The following is a 20,938-nucleotide window of genomic DNA, read 5'->3' as shown; positions in this document are numbered from 1 at the left end:
AATCCATTGTTGATGTTTGTTGTCGTTACTCATCACCAGTTGGGTCCTCAGTCTATCTATATATGGCTGACTGTTCAACTTTCACAAATTCTTGAAGTTTTCCGAGAAACGAAAAATTATTTTGGTGCAAAAAGTGTGTAGGTGCACGTGATTCGGAAGACTCAATGATAGATAGATGGATGGATCCTACTGCCATCATCATATCTTTGGTTATCTGTCTGGTGAGAGTTAATGTATTAACCTGATTGAAATGTCGATCGTTATTATGAAGTTGTATCAAAAATAAAAACCTGTTAACGCCTATATAAGTATAAATATGTATATAAAAAAAACTATGAATGTGACACCTATTGATATATGGAAATTTGGAATTTCAATCAGAACGTACGTAATATCTTCATCTATGTATTCAATATTACACTATTGTGAAGTTTTCCAAGACTAGGTTTTTACCCATTTCATTAAACTGTTCAATTTCCGTGTTCAAAATATATCCATTACTCAATGGAGAATTGTCCTTAATACTATCGTTTTTCCGAAAATGAACATTATGGTGCAGTCTTCTACCTGAACCATTAATTTGATTCAGTTCATGCAACGATGAGATGCTATATCGGACATCGTTAATTAATGTAGGTTGGAATGAAGGAGATTCTGAAGAGTGTGAATATGAACTGTGACTTTGTACACTTTCATCATCATTTAAAGGTGGCAAATTTGTACCTATGTTATAATTAGCACTATGAACATCGATACTTCTTTGAGCTACAGATAAAAATCGGTTATAACTCATCAAATTCTCGTCTATATCATAAGGGGAATCAGTGCTATTAAAACGGGCCATATTCACATCCCCTTCCATCATATTGCTAGGATCGTCATTGTGGGGAGATGTAACAGTCACGTTATTACCGTTATTGTCATTGTTATTATTGTCATTCATTTGATCATTTATTGGAGACCGACTAAGTCCTCTTTGTTTTCTACTCCGTCTAATAAGAACTGGTCTCACTATTGAGCAACAGTTTGTGATTTCTTCAATGGTTAACCCAGAGATTTTGCTATAGAGTCTATAACATGTCTCTCTATTCATGATCTTGTTACCCTCGTTACTATTGACATTAGGAACACTCAATACAAATGCAACAACTATTAATCGATGAAGATCATACTTCAAATATTTCATGTAATTTGTTTCGTTCTTACAACATTCTAAAAATTTAATAATAATACAACACACTTTTTTAAATTGTAAAACTGTAGAATGTGCTCTCTTTAAAATGGTCTCAAAAATATAAGGTGTCTTGCCCCGATTAAATGTTAATTTCAAAATATTGTTCTTCTTAAAATCCACAATCCCACTTACATCATCGGGAATGAAAAGATAGACATGTTTCAACATAATACCTCTAATGAAATTTTTAATCATAAACGTGTTCAATGTCTTACTCTGTTCCATGCTCAATTTTGTTTGAATAGAAGTTTTCTTATGGGGGATCTTCCCCGAAACAGTTTTTTGGTCTAAATCACCATTATCATTCATCATCATCATTGTCGTGTTACCACCAGTATAGTCTCGTTTCATACTCTGATCGTTCCTATGTCCATTAAAATTTGCAGCCAGCTCTAGCGTGTCATTCAACATCAAACGAATGTGACTATCTAGAAATACTGTTTCGCAAAAGATAAGTTGGATACCGGGCCCTTGTAACTAGTAAGCAAGTACAAACTACAACAACAACAATCACACAGACCTTCCAGTAACCAGGATCCTCCTCAGAAAGTATTAGAAACCAGTTCTTATAACAGTTGTGCAAACATAAATGTATTCCATTCAACTTTTCTATGTCATTCGATGAGTGGAAATTGACTCATTTTTCGCTGTCAACTAACAGAAAAGTGAAAAAAACCAAAATTCAAAGCAAAATAGGTTGTTTATTACGCGAAGGGACACTTTACTATGCGAAATATTCAAACCATCATGAAGGCCTTCCATCTCGAGGGAAAGTTGACACTAATTTTACATTTATTTGGGTTAAGGGGAAGAGGCAGAGGTAGTAACCTCCTTACCGATGAGTAGAAACAAGCATATTACAGATAGTCGAGAAGCAATTTGAGAGAAAAAAAAACAGAAAAAGAGCTTATTTGATTCGTTGTTTTCCCCCTTATATTTCTATGAATTATGCTTAAAGGTCTGAGAGTGGGTGGTTTACATATTTCAAAACGACATGCTAATTCTCATAGCTATCAAGCTACTCTGAATTTACCAAAAACTAAGTTTTCACCACGTTCTAATATTCAAAAGACATATAATGATTTGATACCACAATCATCTCAAATTGTCTACAATGAACAACTGAACAAGTTTTTTGAAGAATATAACAAGATTCCCAAGAGTAATATCGACCAAAGAATAGATTTTATTAATAAAAAATTATTCATACTTCATGATGGTCCTCCTTATGCAAATGGTGATTTACACTTGGGTCATGCGTTGAATAAAATCCTGAAGGATATCATTAATAGATACCAATTATCTCATAGCAAATATATATACTATAGACCTGGTTGGGATTGTCATGGTTTACCTATTGAAATGAAAGCTTTGAAGAAGTTGAATAGTGATCAGATTGAACATATTTCCCCAGTGAAAATCAGAAAGATAGCCTCGCAATATGCTAAAGCTGCTCAGTTGAAACAACGGTCGCAATTTGAAAAATTCGGTATACTCACTGATTGGAATCAACCTTATATTACCATGGATGCAAATTACGAAGTTAACCAATTAAAAATCTTTCAAAAACTATTTGATTTTGATTTGATAAAGAGACAAAATAAGCCAGTGTATTGGGGCACAGAGACTAGAACAGCATTAGCAGAAGGTGAATTAGAATATAATGAAAACCATAAATCAGTATCAGCTTATGTTTATTTCCCTTTAACTGAAGAGTCTGTCTCTATTTTGCAAAATAGATTAGGGATCGAAAAAATGGGGAGGGTTGATTGTTTAATTTGGACAAGTACACCTTGGACATTGTTTTCGAATCAAGCAATTTGTTACAGTGAACGGTTTGACTATTGTTTAGTAAAATCAGAGGAAAATCAAAAATGCTTCATAGTGGCAAAAGATTTAATCGAGTCATTAAAGATCACAGGGCCATACAAAATCCTATCTTCATTTTCTGGTTCTCAATTAAAAGGATTAAAATATTCTAACCCTTTAATGAATGATACACCTATGGTAGAGAAACCTCTCTTAGATGGATTACACGTGACAAACACAGCAGGGTCAGGGTTGGTACACACTGCTCCAGGACATGGTCAAGATGATTACCTAGTTGGGTTAAAAAATGGATTATCAATCTTTTCCCCAATTGACCATAAAGGTAACTATGACTTAACTAAATTTTCAAATAATCCTGATGTTCAAGAATTTTTAAAGGATCCTAATAGTGGACTGGATGAAGGAAGAAATGTGCTGAACTCTAAAACCACAGATTCCATTATAGAAAGACTTAAAGAGCTGGATGTGCTGATGAACGTTGAAGTAATAACACATTCGTATCCCTACGACTGGAGATCTAAACAACCAGTGATCATACGATCAACCCCTCAATGGTTTACGAATTTGGAAAATTTAAAGAAAATAGCTGTGAAGAGTCTTAAAAAAACCCAGTTCTATCCGAAACGGGGTGAACATAGACTTACCTCATTTGTTAAGAATAGAAATGAGTGGTGTATATCCAGACAACGTTCATGGGGTGTACCAATTCCATACTTTCAACATCGTGAAAAACCTGATTCGATTCTAATGGATGCAGAGATAATATCAATTGCAATAGAAAATATCAAGAAATGGGGGATGGATTCATGGTTCCTTGAGGAAGATTCTACCAATGAAAAAACTAATATAAAGAATTGGTTACCTCAAAGGTATCATGATATAGCAAACCAATATAGAAAGGGAAAAGATACAATGGATGTTTGGTTTGATAGTGGTTCGTCATGGTCAACATTGATGGACTTTTATTCTGAAAAATTGGGGATTACAGAAAGCCAGCAACCAAACCCATTAGCAAACGTCTACTTAGAAGGTAGTGACCAACATAGAGGCTGGTTTCAAAGCTCATTGTTATGCAGAGTTTCTTATACTGAAAAACCTGATGCTCCATATGGAACGGTTATTACACACGGGTTTACCCTTGACGAAAAGGGCATTAAAATGTCCAAATCTATTGGAAATACAATTGCACCTAATGATATAATCGAAGGTAACAAAGAAAGAAACCTACCAACACTTGGTGTAGATGGTCTGAGATATTTGGTGGCCCAATCTGATTTTACAAGTGATATCACTGTAGGTCCAACGATAATGCAACACACATCTGATGCATTGAAGAAAATTAGATTATGTTTCAAATTTTTGCTAGGGAACCTACAGAAGAGCTCTAATTATACATTATTACCTTATGACCAGTTAGCTCCAGTTGACAAATACACTATTTCAAAACTACAAGGACTTCTAGATGACACAAACAAAAATTATTTAGAATACAACTTCTCTAAAGTATTGATTAATCTTCAATTCCATCTAAACAATGAATTATCAGCATTTTATTTTGATTTTTCGAAGGATGTTCTTTACTCTAATTCAATATCATCTTTAAGAAGAAGACAAATCCAGACTACTTTATTCCATATCATAGATACATATCGTGCAGTACTAAGCCCAATTCTACCAATAACAGTTCAAGAAGTTTGGAACTGTGTTCCAGAACAATGGTTAGCCAATAACAAAGAAAATGGTACATCTCCCTTTATTAAGTCGTGGCCTAAGTTTAACAACGATTTAGCCCAATCAAAAAATATTATTGAATCATTTGAATCGAATGAAATCACAATAATGAATGCATTTAAAAAGGAGTTTACGAAGATCACTAATCCATCAATTACGAAACCCGGTCAGACACTGACGAAAATCTTTATTACAAATACGCTCCCAATAAAAGAAGACGACCTAATGGAACTTTTACAAACGTCCAAGGTCACACTTATTAAGGTTGACAGCATGTCCGATCTTCCTGAAGATGCTAGGAGAATAGATGAATTAAAATGTGCTATTACAATAGAGCAAAGCACAATGAATAAATGCCCAAGATGCTGGAAACATAATTCTCTCGAAGAAAATCATCTATGTGGCAGATGTGAACATGAAACCTTGTATATAAATTTCTAAAAATAATCCTGTAATTAACAACTCAACAAAACATTTCATATACTTATATAATTATTCTTTTTCGCAATCATATCATAATCACGACATTTACCATTTTACGTTTAACTTCGTTTAATTGGAAATCCGTTTGGAAAATTCATTAATTTATTAAATAACTATGCTCGCCTCTGTTACACCTGATATACAGTTAAATTCAAAGAGAGAAGGGTTCCAAATAAATAATTGGCAGTTCAATCTAATAGTTTTAAACAAGATATATTAAAATACCATGAATTTTATTGGTAAAAGTAAAATCTCAATAATTGGGTTAAGAAGAACAACCTTTTTCTTGAAATCCAATATTTCAATAAGGTCGCAAATAATATATATTAGACCATTAAGCAGTAGTCATAATTACACTGGAGGACCAGACCTGAAACGTCATGTACATTCGGAAGTGAAAACTAACCCAGGTAAGAGTACCAGCGCTGAACCATATCAAAATGAGCAAATCATGAAATTAATCAAAAAGTCAAAAATGCTTTCTAAACTCCAAGCTGATCCTAGATTCTCACATTACTTTAAGAAAATAACCACATCAGGAACAATCCCTATGATAACATCATTTTTTATTTTACATGAGCTAACTGCAATAGTACCTTTATTTACGGTCTGGTATATTCTTTACAATCTAAGTCTTTTAGAGAACTTAGAGTTTTCTGGAGAGCTCATGACAAAGTGTAGCAATGCAATAGAAAAGCTCGTTGGAGATAAGTACCAAGAGTATGATAAACATAGACTTATCTTAAGTGGTGCACTGTCTTATGCCCTTGTTAAGGTGATGGGCCCTGTAAGAATTATTATAAGTCTCTGGGGGGCTCCTTATTTTTGCCGATGGTTAATAATGCCATTCAAGAAGCTAGCAAATCTAATAAAATTATAATGATAGGAGATCTAACAGCAATCTGATTTCCAATTAATCATGAATATTATAAGATATTGATATGTTCAACAGAAAGGAGTTATACTTGTCTGCGACATCCCTGATACAAAATAGATAAAACATTTAGAACACATATCCAAATTATATACATACATACACATATTCATGTAGTCTACGATACTATGAATGTATACCAATAAACAGAACACTGTTAGCGAATATCTATACGTAGAAGTATCTTGTCTTATGCTTCAACTAATGTATGAACTTGTTTTCACGTGAGCGTCATCATCTTGGAGTCACTAAGAAACAATAATTTTTCAACTTGAATCATTTTAGTATAAGAAAGAGCTAAAAAATGAGACAAGTAAAGGTAAGAAAGTTTATTGAAAGAGAGACAACAACTACATCAAAAATAAACTGAACATTTTTAACTTAGAGCTACTTAGCAAATAAATTATTTTAATATTTAATTGTCGGAAATTTTCGTTGGAATAGGAAATCACCACTCTACTTATTGAACTCATAGAAAATTGTGATCATCTTAGTATAAGGAAAGAACAACAAAGACAGAAACACCCTAACTCAGATTTAGTAGCTTCGAACAAACTATGAAAGAAGTACGTGGACGGGGTCATCAAAACAATCCGAATATATACCAACAATATGATCAGAAACTAGGACAAGATATCAATGGCCGTAATCCGATGCAACCAAATGTAGTGAGTAGAAATCTTTGGCAAAACTATTCTCAAAACCATCACGCATATTCACAAAGACAGCATATGATGAATAAGCAAACGTCGGGAGCTGTTCATGGGAAGACACCCATGTTGATGGCTAACAATGATGTTTTTACAATAGGACCTTACAGGGCAAGGAAGGACAGACAAAGAATATCAGTGCTGAAAAAATATGAAATCATTGGATATATTGCAGCAGGGACATATGGTAAGGTATACAAGGCCAAAAGCTTGATACAGACTACACCTCCATTAGGAGCAACAACAATTTCTCCAAATGGGAACCTATCATCTAGTAGTAGTGACAATACATCCGACATGAGGCCCAATAACAAACAAGATTCTAACATACCAAAATCCGGAATAGAGAACGAATTCTCAAGAGATATGAATAACAAAAATTTTAAAAACGGAACTGCAAATGGTACAATCCAATCTAATAGAATTAATATTGACAATAATTCTAGAAATGATACCATTTTAGCCAAGAATGATTCGAACAATAAGGAGTACAATGATATCAACAAAAGAAACAGCATATCCGACAATATAAGTAATGGTGTAATAGGAAGTACTCATAACAGCATGGAAACAGTCAATAATAATTTACATTCACCTTCCAAAAAGAAGAATATACCCATTTATTATGCCATTAAGAAGTTTAAGACAGAAAAGGAAGGTGTCGAACAACTCCATTATACAGGTATATCACAGAGTGCATGCAGAGAGATGGCTTTATGTAGGGAGTTAACTAATGTTCATTTAACAAGATTAACCGAGATATTTCTTGAAAGAAAGAGTATTTATTTGGTGTATGAATATGCCGAACATGATTTACTACAAATTATCCATTATCACTCTCATCCAGAAAAACGGATGATTCCTGCAAGAATGGTACGATCTATAATGTGGCAGATATTAGATGGGGTTTCTTATTTACATCAGAATTGGATCCTTCATAGAGATCTTAAACCGGCAAATATTATGGTCACAGTGGATGGATGTGTTAAGATAGGTGATTTAGGTTTGGCAAGAAAATTCTCCAACTTGCTACAGACATTGTATACTGGTGATAAGGTTGTTGTTACAATATGGTACAGAGCCCCTGAATTATTACTCGGTGCTCGCCACTATACACCATCTATTGACGTATGGGCAGTTGGTTGTATTTTTGCCGAATTAATAGGTCTTCAACCAATTTTTAAAGGTGAAGAAACAAAAATGGATTCTAAAAAGACAGTTCCATTCCAATCAAACCAACTTCAAAGAATTTTAGAAGTACTAGGAACACCGACGCCAAAGACATGGTCAAATTTACACAAGTATCCAGAATACGAACAGTTTCTAAAATTCCCAAAGTTTAGGAACAATCTACCTGCATGGTACCATTCAACAAGTGGTAGAGATAAAAATGTCCTAGATCTATTATACAAATTACTAGAGTATGATCCGATTAAAAGAATTGATGCCATCGATTCACTAGATCATAATTATTTCACGAATAGTGATTATCCTGTTTGTGAAAATGTGTTCGAAGGTCTGAATTATAAATACCCGGCAAGAAGAATACACACTAATGATAGCGATATTATGGATCTCGGAATACACAGGAGTAAAAATTTGAATCCACAACAACAAGCAGTGGTGAACAACTCTGCAGCCAATACACTAGGTGGTCTTGGTGTTAATCGGAGAATATTGGCAGCCGCAGCAGCCGCAGCAGCCGCTGTTACTGGAAATAACTCTCAAGGTAATACTCGAAACCAAGAACCGACAAGGAAGAAGAGAAGGTAAACTACATCGGAACTAGGTTTGTACGAAGGGATAGTCTTCTCTGTATATGATTCAATGACAATATATAACAATATTTTTAAATTTAATGCATTTTTACATCTATGGTACATAAAAGAATTAAAATTCTTATAAAATTTAAAGGATATATACAGAAATACTACTTTCTATGATGCTTTTGTCTTCTCTTGAAACCTATCAATCTCTTGATATCTGTGCTCATGCCATCTTTTGTTTCCTCAGATTTAGATGATTCCTCTATTTTAGCCTTCTTGGCAGATTCATCATACTCTTCTTTCTCTTCTCTCTTTCTCTTAGAACTCTCTCTAGCATTATGAACGTTATCTCTTCTTCTTTTAACAACATTAGCATTTTCGATAGCAAATTCAACACATAAACGTCTAGATGTAGTAGATTCCATGTCGATCATCTTCTTCTCTTCCTCGTCAAGTCCATCAACGACTTCTTCTTGAGAGACCAAATGAACATTCATCCATCTCAGACCCATCAGAGCATGTTTATGATCTTTGTATTCGACAAAACCATACCCTCTACTTCTACCAGTTTTTGAACCTTTAACTTCCATAATAACCTTTGCTTGTTTAACTATACCGTGCTTTTTGTCTTTTTTCTTTTGGTGGGCAATTTCCTCAGGAGTCATAAATTTGTATTTTTCCTTAGTAGATCTAACAATTTCTTCTTGAGAAAGAGGATGTCTCTTTCCATCTTTAACCTCTATGGCAAATTCCACAACTGCCTTACGAGCAAGTGCCTTCAATGTTTTATCGGTCATAGCTCTTGGTAGATTTCTAATAGCCAATCTAGTCATGGATAGATGCAAAGATGGATTCTTTTTCAACTGTTCGACTCTTAATTCAGAGGACTTATCTCTAATTTCCATATCCTTAGTTGAAAGTAGCTCAGCCATCTTAGAACCTTCAACGACTTTACCTTCATTCAATAAATAGAGATTACGCTTATCACGTTCACCAGGTGCCTTACCTAAGGCTTCCTTTCTCTTTTCAGCATTCCTTTCTGCCCTGATATTAGCTTCTTCCCTAACTAAAGTTGGCGTAACTGATAAAACACGACCTTCATAAACATATTCTGGCAGAACATCATCACCTATTAATAATGAAGTAGTACCTGCAGCAGGAGCATTTTGAACACAGTAATCATATACCTTTTCATCAGTAAAGGCGACAAAAGCAGTACCCTTTGCCAGACCAGTCTCTCTATCTATAACAGGTAAAGCATATCTAACCTTACCAAATTTTGAGAAATGATCAACCAATGATTCAGCAGTTGCATCATAAGGAACATTACGAACGAAGATAGAGAAATCATCCCTTCTATTTCTTTGATTACGTTGCTTGTACTTTTTTTCTTCTTCTTCATCAACTTCTTCATCAGAGTTCATTTCGACATTATCCTTGTCAGCGTCATCTTTCTTGTTGTTATTATCATCTTTATCGTTCTCCTCTTCATCATTATCTGAACTTTCATCCTTGGCAGGCTTTTCATTTTTAGATTGATATGATTCCCATCTACTCTTTTGGACAGCGAAATCAACAGCGACAGATCTACCATCAATTTTCAAATCTTTACAATTATCAAGCACATTTTTACAATTACTAATCTTCTTCATTGTAACAAAAGCAAAACCACATAACTTACCGTCACGCTTTCTTGGAATTGTAGCCTCTACAACAGTACCAAATCTACTGAAAACCTTCTTTAATTCATTTGGATCACGACAACTCCAAGGCATATTTCTAATAATCAATTTAGGCTTACCCTTCAATGCTTCATCATCATCATCATCGGCGGTCGATGGTTCTTTTTGAACTGGTGCCGATGCAGATTCTTCCTTCTTGTTACGGTCACGTCTTTTGGCAAAATCAACTCTCAATAGATGATTTTCTAATTTAGCCTTCCTGGATTTATGTAAGGCATCTTCAGCATCCGCTTCTGAAGCAAAACTTACAAAACCAAAACCTCTTGATTTCTTGTTAACATCCTTAACTACAACCGCATGCTTCAATGGTGCAAAATTGGAAAAAAAACTAGTCAAAGTTTCGTCAGTTACACCTTCTGGAATAGATCTAACAAATAATGTCTGTAAATCAAGACTTTTGTCTGAGAGAGACATTTTTCTCGAGTCTTTGACAGGTCCGGACATTCTTAACAGTTTTCTTGGTACTTTGATTACTTAAAAATATATAATACTACAAATCCACTAATATATATCTAAGATCATGCTTGACTCTAGTATGACTTTTGTTTATAATTGATTACCTAAACTCTTGAACCGTGATAAGATGAGATGAGATGAGCTTACAGTGAAAATTTGCTTTGTCGTGAAAATTTTTAGAATGTCAAAAAAAAGAAGGTCAAAAAAAAGAAGGTCAGGTGACACAAAATTATTTAAAGCCGGGTAAAATTACCGCTTTCTAATGTCTAACCATCACATCTTAGATATCGTTTCAGTTATGAAAGATCTTAACTGTGGCTCATTAACAGGTACTTGTTGATATAACTCTTTTAAAGCTAATATATTCTTCTCTTTTGTGAAGAGTTGTGCTAACTCGTAATAACCCTTGATTTCATACAGAGTTTTAACCTTCTCCTTGTATGACATCTCAGTTATCATTGGGACATATTTCGCCGATTCTTTAGTCTTACCTGAGTTCGTCAAGTATTTGAAGAACGGCTGGTATCCTATGGGCGATTTTTTCTGCGTTGCAAATTCATAAAGGCTATCAAATCGCTTTTCGTTAATCAAGGTTCGGCACGTTACATGATAATATTTTCTATCATTAATTTTAAACTTCTTAACGAATGCTTTAATCTTCTTATCCTGTTTCATGGAAATCAATCTTTCAAGTGTCTGTACTACTGTCAATCCTGTAAATTCAAAGCCTAAAGTATGTGTGAGTTCCTCTTGGAACTCTAACAAATTTTCGTTTCGTTTTAAGTATTCTGTGTCTTGCTTTAGTAATGCATCATCAACAACACTGGAATATAGATCCTTAATTTGGGGCAAGAATGGAGCAACTAATTTTCTGTTAAAAAGGAATATGACGTGTGCCAGTTCAGTATATTTGTCTGTCTGTCTATAAATATCAAACAAAAATTCAAAATTATTTCTCTGAAAATATAGATATACAGAATTATTTGGTAAAATCATCACAAGAATCTTCATAAATTGAAGGTTTGTCACGGTATTTTTCAACAATAATAATACTGCAACAATAAATTCGGGGCAAGAAGTGTTTAAACTTTCTTTTGTTGCCAACATGTAGTCGTCCAAATTAATCAAAGACAATATTTTCATCTCAGCAGATTTTTCAATTATAGCAAACCGTCTTGCAAGAACAAATCTCCCTTCATTGAAAGATACCTGCGAAAGCCGTGCAGCCGTGATTTTATCCTGGACATCTACGGTCACCAACTGTTTATTAATAATGTTAAAGAGATTGTCGTCATCAATATCTTGTGACAATTTTATTTTAGTTTCAGACCAATATTGAACCACGCTGACCATCAATTCATATCTTTTAAATTCTTTACAGATTTTTAAACTCTCATAAAATTTATGACAGAGTAACATTATCTTGATAATGGCCTCAAATCCCATACTCTGATATTCAAAATAGGTTAAGAAAAGCCCAAGATCTCTAAAAATATTCAATAGTTTTATATTATCACAAGCTTGAACAAATATATTAGAATCAAATTCGTTATATGCCAGCATTGACTTACCAAATGATGCCGCATTTAAAAGTTCTTTTTGAGCTTGAGTGTTCATTTCTTCTTGAGCAGCTGCAATGCAATCGTTAATTCCATTAACTAAATCAAAATCTTTCAAATAATCTATTGCTCTCGCAGTATGGGTAGATAAAACACGCCATGCATCTAATAACATCGAACCTGCTTCTGTCGAACCCATACAATAAATATCTGCTGTATATCTGGGAACTTTTGATATCAAATAGATTTCTGTATCTGTAAACACTTTTAATCCATCAAGTTCAGTTTCTACGCAAAATATATTTGATGGATACCAAAAGGAAACATATTCACCATCTGGTCCATAGAGCTTCACAGTGTCATTAAATGTGCATGCAATAGAGTCATCACCACACCACTTTATATCTTTTGGAGGGAGATCCAGTGCATGCTGTAAAAGAAGGCTTCCTGAATCCTTAAATATTTCCAATTTATTGTATTTTGCGTTGTAAAGGCATATAAATCCATCGTTTGATATGGTAACCTGATGCCATTCGTTATTTTCTTGGAACTTCGTAAGACGTCGTGACAAGACATTTAGCTGATACACAGACTCCGTATCAAGAATTAGCACTATATGCCCGTTACAATACCAATGTTTCTTAGTCAATATATTAAACTTTTCGTCATTTCTTATCAACAATTTGAACTTTTCCTTTTCCATATCTAAATATAATATGTCCTTATTTTCCTTTGTAATATAAACATTCCCTTTAACATCCCACAATGTATCATCGATTTCAGATGGTAAGTTAATCGTTTTGATCTCTAAGGGAGCCCAATTTTTCACTATTTTACATGTTTGCAGCCCCATAATAATTAAGGTTCTTTGATCTATTCTGTCAAAATGAAATGAATTAATAACATCAAACACATTGATATCTATCTCTGTCAACAACCGGCCTATATAATTAAATATTTGAATTGCTGTATCAGTCTCGATGGCTATAAAAGTTCGGGAAACAGCATATCGAAGATCCTTCTTTGAAGACCATTGTAAGCTGTGAAGTTTTCTTGAACGATAAAAGACATTTTGAAGCCTTTCCCAGCTAAGACTCGGATTGGGTGCCATTATCTGTGTATGATTATTTAGTAATTAAACTAAGAAAGTTGTCCTACCAATGTTGTACTACTGACACCCCTTTATTTAATTTGCAATTAATAAATCAATCAAAGGATACTCTGCTGTAAATAAACCGTATCCATGCTGTTCTGCCTTTATTTTTCATTTTTCTACTGTAAGATGTGGTTCTCGCCTTTAAGAATGATGAACATGATATGCCCCTCCATACGTGAAGAACTTCGAAATAGATTTATTCAGATTCAATGATCAGGGAACCAACTATTAAAAATTGTACATTTTTAAGGTATTGATTAACTAAAAAGTGGGTACCATTTAACGGATGACTCAGTTTGAACGGTACGACATATTTTCACCATTTTAATAGGGCCTTTGGTCGCAGTTTTAGACAAGTAAAGAACTACTTCAGATATAGTCAGGAGTTAAACAATGAGTTCACCTAACGATACAAGTGACAGTAAACAGGATATAATATCCCTCATAGGATCAGATAAAGTGAAGCACTCCATTTTAAGGGAAGATGCTATGCTATCTAGCACGCTCAAATCTATAGCAAGCGGAAATTTTGCTGATAGTAAAGATAGTATTGAACTTCCTTCAATGAGTGGACCTGTCATTGAAAAAGTGATTGAGTACATGAACTTTAAAGGGAAATTATTACGTGAGGGAAGAGAAGGAGACAACACTGAAGTAACAGCTGAAAAATTTGAAAACTTTAATATTCCTACTGAACTTTCCCTTGATGTTCTATTAGCAGCTGATTATTTGAATATATAATTTATTCGTCCAATAAAGTTCAAGAAGGATACCAATAATAATAGTGCAAAACGGGTACTATCCATGAAAATGCTGCTATAGCGCACATACATTCTATTAATAACAAAGAAAAGATATTTGGACAGGGCTCATACGGACTGCCCCGGATTATATAACAATAGATAGTTCATAACTATTTAACATTATACTATTCAGATTAATTAATGACACTACTGATTAGAATTATTGAAAATACTATTTATAATAATATATTGATACTTATCTATTTGCTTACCAAGACCAGATCGAAAGGAGAAACTGAATGTATAGATAACCCTTCCATTTCATTGGTTTTCTTATGACATGAGTGTTTTCGTTATTATGGCAATAATAATGATGATGTACCATGTTTTAATGAGACATAGTGAGGTAACCTCATTCTGCACATATGACGATGATGATGATGATGGCCAGATCGGACTTTTCCTTCACTGACATGACAATAGCAGAGTTCACGATAATCATCGCCTACCACCTCTACCCAAACAACGTTCTAAATGGGCAGCAAACCTGTTGGCAGATACCTCTCTACCACAATTTTTACATGTAAAATATTTCGAAGATTCTTGGGCCTTGGGATTACCAGATATATCTAATTGTCCCGTATCATCACGAACATATGGTACCAAGTTTGGATATCGAGAGTTCAATAATCTCTGTTTAGCAGTCTCCCTTGCGACGATATCTTGAACTATCGATGTAATCAGATTATTGTATATACCTGATGATAAATTTTCAACTGTTTCTGGAACCGGATCAGTCATCTGTCTTGTTTGCTATATAATATATTCCTTAGTGCTTAAAAAATAATATAAAAAATAACACAATTTGCTCTAGCCTATTTTTCCTTTATAAAACACACAAACACACTTCAATTACAATATTGGATCACCCTCTGTTAGAGATATTACTGACGAGTCTTTCGATCTTTCATAGTTTACAAGGTTCACTTAAGGAAACTTCGCAGACCTTTGTTAATATGCTATTAGCATAACTTTATTTTTTTTCAAGTTTTTCACTCTTTTTCATTGTATAAGTCAGCGAACGTGACAGAGAAGAAAATAAAGTTATAATAAAATGAAACAGATTAGCATCGTGCAAGGTATATATATGTATATAGAATTACATTCTCATTATTTCAAGACCTTACCGTCAGCAATTTCTCTGTTTTCACCGTTGACAACAACTGGCTTATCCCATGCCCACATGTTGTTGATGAATTCCTTGTCTTCTTCGTTGGTTGGGTCCAACTTGGCGTAAGCGTAAGATTCCCAATCTGGAGCAACATCGAAGGCTGGAGCGAATTCTTGACCTCTGATCATGATGGCACCGGTGATACCGTTGTTGTTGTTTTCACCGTAGATGACCATACAACCGAACATGTACTTGGTAGAGGCAGACAATCTGTTGAAGAAACCACCAACCAAGTTGTTAGACATGAAGGTTAGGGTCAATTCATCGTTATACTTGTAACCAACCTTCCAGATGGAATACTCATCTGGGTTGTAGTTTTCCCAGAACCATGGTAGAGCAACAGGTCTGGTATCCTCGTTAGAGTACTTCCTCTTCCAGTCGTCTAGAACGAAAGTAGACTTACCTAGAGCTTCTAGAGGGTGCTTTGCCTTCTTTTCAGTTGGTTCAGCAGCTGGCTTTTCTTCCTTCTTGGCGTCCTTCTTCTTTGGTTGTTCATCCTTCTTTGGCTTGTCCTTCTTTTCCTTCTTTGGTGGTGCCAATGGCTCATCGATAAACTTGAAATCAACAAATTCGTTCTTTAAAATGGGAGATGCAATCATGGTAGTGTACCATCTGACAATAGCTGGATGTTCAGCTCTCCATTCCTTACCGAATAAGTAATTGAAACCTCTAGTGAATATAGCACTAGATAACAAATCAGCAAGAGTAATATGTTCAGAGGCCAAATAAGTATAATCTCTTAGTCTAGTCTCATAAACATCAGTAATCTTAGCAAGTTGAGCCAAAGCGGTGTCGACAGCCTTCTTGTTGTAAGGAATATCACCTCTCAATGGTTGGAAAGCCTTAACAATTTCACCACATAGATCACTGTTAGCTAGAGATTCCCATCTCAATACTTGACTTTGAGTTTTCAAATCTTCACCTAATAATTGAGCTTTCAATTTTTCATCTGAGGACAAATTGACCAAATAGTTCATGACAGCCATGACTTCAGTTAACTTCCATCCCTTGTTATTGACAAAAGCTGGTAATTTCTTCAATGGGAAGTCCTTAGCAAATTGTTTTTGAGCTTTTTCCGGTTCGACAACAGCAACATCCAACTTCAAGAAGTTGACTAGGGCTCTTGGAACCAATGTTCTAATTCTGAAATTAGCGTATAAAGTAGCTTGAGACATATTTAGGCTTGGTGAGGTTATGGCAAGTTCAAAAGGTAATAATGCATAATGGTAATTTTAATAGATATTAATGAGAACCAAATATGTTTTATATAAGCGTTCTGTCTTCTGGTCCATTAATGTCAATTTTTTTCCTTTGGTTGTCATTATTTATAATCGCGCAGCGTCGCCCACATGGTATTCTCTCTGTTTAAGCGATGATCTTCTATTATTATTTTCAAGTGAAATTTTAATGATAAAGTTTCTGGTCTCAGTTAAATAGAAACAGTTTAAGTTATGTTTATTAACAATTTAAATAATGTTATGACTAGATAGCGTCACGACGATTAATAATTATATAGGAGAATAGAGAGTAAAAAAGTGCACTACATGTTAATGTAGATTATTAATCATTAAGAGAGAGAGAGAGAGAGGAAAAAAAAAAGAGAGAGAGTTTTATAATTTGGTCTTTGGTTCATAATCCGGTGGATTATCAGTGAATGTACATTTACCTTTTTCAGTAAAAGTAGTTCCTTCATTTCTAATATCTACCCCATAATTCTTACATTCTTTGACCAATTGGTCAGAGACACCCATAGGATCCTTTGCAACCCATATAATTGGATCTTGCTCATTAACAGAGGAGTCGATGTAAGCATTTTCCAAATAATCAACATCATATTGAATAGTACTATTTAGAATCACTGGCATTTTCTGTCTAATGATCGGGAATTTATAACAGTCCCATGGTTTGAAGAAAAGTGTCACTCTCCGTAAAGCAGGATAATCACGGAGACTATTACCAGGCTGAGATGCGTCGGTATCTCTCATGGCTTCAATATCTCTGTATGTATCACCAACATCCCCAATTAACCATACACCATGTTCGCCGTTCTGTTGCAAAGGTACATCATCAAACCTATTGGGGTTCAATATAGATGGATCGATATCACTGTAATGCAATTTATGAAATTCTTCATCTGGTGAAACAAATGTGCTATTTTTCCTACTTGGTTCTGTAGTGACCCCTGTATCGACTCTAACAATGTTTGCATTCTTGTTCTTTTCATTTTCATCCTGAGAATTAGTTGAATTTGATGATTCATTATATTCAGGAGATTCAAGCAAGTCGGCACGAACCAATTCTTTTCTAGTTACTTGTCTAATAATCCCACCAGTTTCATCACCTTCATGTTGTAATCTCATCTTTTCAGCAAAATCTTTAGTTTCTTGGAGACCTAAATCCTTATAAGGATAGTGACAATTAGGTTGACCGCGTGCATATCTGATTGCACTCAATGGAACGATGTTTAGTACCGGTAAGAACATCCGTTTGAAATAGATGTTTGTTAAGGCAGTAACCACAAGGAAGAAACATTCCAGCACCAGGGGACCCCAAGCTTTAGCCATAATGAACAAACCAATCAAACATACCTGAGCAAGGTATATACCAACAAATACTTGAAATATAGCGTATGGATAATTTTTACCGACCAGATCATGTTTTGGTGGAACTGTGACGTAAACCAAATTGTACAGATTGGCAACATACGTTGTAATGAGGGCAAGTGTGGTAAACACCAGAATGATCGGAGCAATGATAGTGTATGATAACATGATCACAGTCAATATTTGAATGGCTGGGTATAACACTCCATAATTTGGTTCAGATAGAACGTTATAACGAGTCCATTTAGCACGAGGTGAATTATCTAACACATGTAAAATTTTGGATAGAATAAAAGTAACTATTTGAAGTAAATTACCTGCTGGAGTGGTTAATCCTAACAATAGGAAATAAACAATGTAGAAATTGGAAGCCTTTGGTAAATTTGCAGCTAGGAGAGTCATTGCAGATGTTGGATCTTTAATGATAGCGTCTACTGTTGCAGAAGCTGAGGATGCTAAAGTCACAACGATGAAGACATCTACCACTTGGAATGCATAATACCATTTTTGTACATATAAAGAGGTCTCTTCAAAAGTGATAGCTCCTGAAATGTTCCCAATCTTTGTAATAATTGGCGCGACTAATGACATCAACACAGCCAGTGCTACAGTTGGTAGAATACCTGTGATCAATCCCATCAATACATTTGGTAAATTATTAATAAATCTCAAAAAATGTACTTTATCAGTCAAGAAATTAACATTTGAAATACAACCCACCACAGCGACTGGAATAGCCCAAAATATGATCAATAGAGTTAAAAATGTATTAGCTAGAATTCTTTTAATATGACGTTCCTTTGTAGTCATACTCATATTAGTCCAATTAATATCCTTTGGCGTAGCTCCAATAAATTTTTTCCCAAATTTTTTCTTACCAAGCACAGCCTCTAGGGATTGATAACATTTTTGTGCATTTAATTGAGAACCAAATTGAATGAAAATCGAAGGGAATTTTTCATTCTGTGTCCATTTTTGTTGTAAGGGATGAATCTTCTCATTTAATTCTGAGATATGCTCGCCACAATATGTTATAGTCTGAACCTTTTCTCTTCCAAACCATTTTTTCAATGGTGGCATAAACCATTTCCCCAATCTATGTTTTGGTCTCTTTTCATACGGAACATAAGTATCCAAATTATCCTGAGGTTTCCCCTCGACGTAATCTTTTTTCAAATATTTCTTTGTTGCCTTGTTAACACAACTATTCACAGCGGATTCCAACTTTGTGCCATCTTTCTGTCTCTCCTCAACCAAATCATTCAATTCTTTAAGGTCGTAAGCATAATTAATTGACTTCAAAGATGGATACAATCTTTCGAACTCTCCTTCTTGCATCAAGGAATCGTCCAACTCCGTGACTATTACAGTGTGCGATGACAACAGACCATCGTACAAGGGAGTTGTCATTGCAGCGTGCCTTACCAAAGTGTAGTAGTATAGTTCTTTATAGATAATAAACAGTAGCAGACCAAACACCAGCCATGACAGGAACACATGAGCGTAGAATCTATTTTTATTCTTGACATTAGCGAAGGACATGATTTCAAACCCTTTCAAATTGTTCCCATTTGTTATGTTCACAGGTAGTAAGATTGGGAATAACATTATTGCCGACAGCAGCGAGAAAGCAGCGAATACACCTAAGAATCGTAAATAGAAATAACCGTCGATACCAGCATGTTGGATAATGAAGGAGTGAGGTTTTTTCAGTAAATACGGCAACCATTGAAAATAGCCTGGAGGACATGGATCGGTTCTATCTTCATCGAATAGAGTCCTGATGTCAGTTAGCGTACGTGGTTCATATACACGTTTATACCTTTGTCGTAAGGTTAGAAATCCCAACAGGAAGATCCCACCAATGATACCATTGAATATCAAAGTTGTCACGAATGCAGAAGTAGAAGAACTTGTATCTGCAGACATAATAGTAATAGTAATGTGTGTGTATAGTTATTATTTGTATATAGTTGTGTGTAGATGAATACATAATAGTTTAATAATTACAAGACAGACCAGTATACTATTATTTTCCGTTCATTATACATCCTTATATATATACAGGGAGATATCTATCTATACATATGTATATAGACGTCAACTCCCTTAAGGGTACATGTCTCCTCAACCTTAAAACCGCTATGTAACGCATACCTTCATCCATTAAAAACGTTGCCAGTTGCGTCGCAGATGGGGCTAATCGGTACCAACAGGGAAAGAAGGGTGTCACGTGACAACAGCACTCCCCTGCTTCTGCGGGCACTGCGGAGATTGTCCGCAGTGCCCGTGCGCGGCTGTGCATCGCTGTGTGTGGCGCAGCGTGTCGTTGTGCACGGCGCTGAGGGGAACGGGGCAGGGCCGACTGCTCCTCTCGCTGCCGGAAACTGAAACTGAAACTGAAACTTTTGGCATTGCTTACTTATTGCTTACTTACTTACTTATTTGGTGTTATTGTCTGTTGCAACTGGGGTGAGTTGCGTAAATATAAACACAGGTCAGCTGTGTTGATCTCTCTGGTTTGACGTCCCGTGTCGTGTTTCGCGAATGCTTCCAAATCTGCTGTCATGTCCTGTAGCTTAGTTAACACCACTTCTACCATTGCGTTGATGTACTTCTTGGAATGTGTCACATGTGCGGTGTTGCTGTCTCGTGACTCGATGTCCTGTAGCATCATCTCTAAATGATACCATAGCTTACCCTTTAACTGAGCTAACACCTGAGTCTCGTCGTTGTCACTCATTGCGTTTGTCCCTCTCT

General features: G+C 35.1%; 11 protein-coding genes across 11 annotated transcripts; 4 read left to right on the top strand and 7 right to left on the bottom strand.

The window, feature by feature from the left end:
* Positions 1-415: 415 nt before the first annotated feature.
* KABA2_10S03630 (uncharacterized protein) lies at positions 416-1,645 on the bottom strand (the record flags this gene model as incomplete). The annotated part of the gene is made up of 1 exon (XM_041552541.1): positions 416-1,645. One exon carries the CDS (start codon positions 1,643-1,645, stop codon positions 416-418), a length of 1,230 nt encoding a protein of 409 aa, XP_041408475.1.
* Positions 1,646-2,182: 537 nt separating this feature from the next.
* ISM1 (isoleucine--tRNA ligase ISM1) lies at positions 2,183-5,236 on the top strand (the record flags this gene model as incomplete). The annotated part of the gene is made up of 1 exon (XM_041552540.1): positions 2,183-5,236. One exon carries the CDS (start codon positions 2,183-2,185, stop codon positions 5,234-5,236), a length of 3,054 nt encoding a protein of 1,017 aa, XP_041408474.1.
* A 268-nt stretch (positions 5,237-5,504) lies between these two features.
* Positions 5,505-6,158, top strand: MRX11 (Mrx11p; the record flags this gene model as incomplete). Its single annotated transcript, XM_041552539.1, has 1 exon — positions 5,505-6,158. The coding sequence occupies one exon, from the start codon at positions 5,505-5,507 to the stop codon at positions 6,156-6,158; it is 654 nt and encodes a 217-aa protein (XP_041408473.1).
* Positions 6,159-6,769: 611 nt separating this feature from the next.
* On the top strand, positions 6,770-8,695 carry SSN3 (cyclin-dependent serine/threonine protein kinase SSN3; the record flags this gene model as incomplete). The annotated part of the gene is made up of 1 exon (XM_041552538.1): positions 6,770-8,695. One exon carries the CDS (start codon positions 6,770-6,772, stop codon positions 8,693-8,695), a length of 1,926 nt encoding a protein of 641 aa, XP_041408472.1.
* Positions 8,696-8,852: 157 nt separating this feature from the next.
* On the bottom strand, positions 8,853-10,874 carry NOP4 (mRNA-binding ribosome biosynthesis protein NOP4; the record flags this gene model as incomplete). The annotated part of the gene is made up of 1 exon (XM_041552537.1): positions 8,853-10,874. The coding sequence occupies one exon, from the start codon at positions 10,872-10,874 to the stop codon at positions 8,853-8,855; it is 2,022 nt and encodes a 673-aa protein (XP_041408471.1).
* Positions 10,875-11,159: 285 nt separating this feature from the next.
* VPS16 (tethering complex subunit VPS16) lies at positions 11,160-13,556 on the bottom strand (the record flags this gene model as incomplete). Its single annotated transcript, XM_041552536.1, has 1 exon — positions 11,160-13,556. One exon carries the CDS (start codon positions 13,554-13,556, stop codon positions 11,160-11,162), a length of 2,397 nt encoding a protein of 798 aa, XP_041408470.1.
* A 438-nt stretch (positions 13,557-13,994) lies between these two features.
* ELC1 (elongin C) lies at positions 13,995-14,342 on the top strand (the record flags this gene model as incomplete). Its single annotated transcript, XM_041552535.1, has 1 exon — positions 13,995-14,342. The coding sequence occupies one exon, from the start codon at positions 13,995-13,997 to the stop codon at positions 14,340-14,342; it is 348 nt and encodes a 115-aa protein (XP_041408469.1).
* Positions 14,343-14,842: 500 nt separating this feature from the next.
* SGF11 (SAGA histone acetyltransferase complex subunit SGF11) lies at positions 14,843-15,145 on the bottom strand (the record flags this gene model as incomplete). Its single annotated transcript, XM_041552534.1, has 1 exon — positions 14,843-15,145. One exon carries the CDS (start codon positions 15,143-15,145, stop codon positions 14,843-14,845), a length of 303 nt encoding a protein of 100 aa, XP_041408468.1.
* A 369-nt stretch (positions 15,146-15,514) lies between these two features.
* Positions 15,515-16,750, bottom strand: CAM1 (translation elongation factor EF1B gamma; the record flags this gene model as incomplete). Its single annotated transcript, XM_041552533.1, has 1 exon — positions 15,515-16,750. One exon carries the CDS (start codon positions 16,748-16,750, stop codon positions 15,515-15,517), a length of 1,236 nt encoding a protein of 411 aa, XP_041408467.1.
* Positions 16,751-17,185: 435 nt separating this feature from the next.
* PHM7 (Phm7p) lies at positions 17,186-20,107 on the bottom strand (the record flags this gene model as incomplete). The annotated part of the gene is made up of 1 exon (XM_041552532.1): positions 17,186-20,107. One exon carries the CDS (start codon positions 20,105-20,107, stop codon positions 17,186-17,188), a length of 2,922 nt encoding a protein of 973 aa, XP_041408466.1.
* Positions 20,108-20,615: 508 nt separating this feature from the next.
* On the bottom strand, positions 20,616-20,921 carry MHF1 (Mhf1p; the record flags this gene model as incomplete). The annotated part of the gene is made up of 1 exon (XM_041552531.1): positions 20,616-20,921. One exon carries the CDS (start codon positions 20,919-20,921, stop codon positions 20,616-20,618), a length of 306 nt encoding a protein of 101 aa, XP_041408465.1.
* Positions 20,922-20,938: the final 17 nt, after the last annotated feature.

The sequence above is a fragment of the Maudiozyma barnettii genome (assembly GCF_903064755.1).
Source record: "Maudiozyma barnettii strain CLIB 1767 genome assembly, contig: KABA2_10, whole genome shotgun sequence".
Taxonomy (NCBI): Eukaryota; Fungi; Ascomycota; class Saccharomycetes; order Saccharomycetales; family Saccharomycetaceae; genus Maudiozyma; species Maudiozyma barnettii.
The sequence above is the reverse complement of the archived record's forward strand: the minus strand, read 5'-3'. Positions and strand labels throughout refer to the sequence as shown.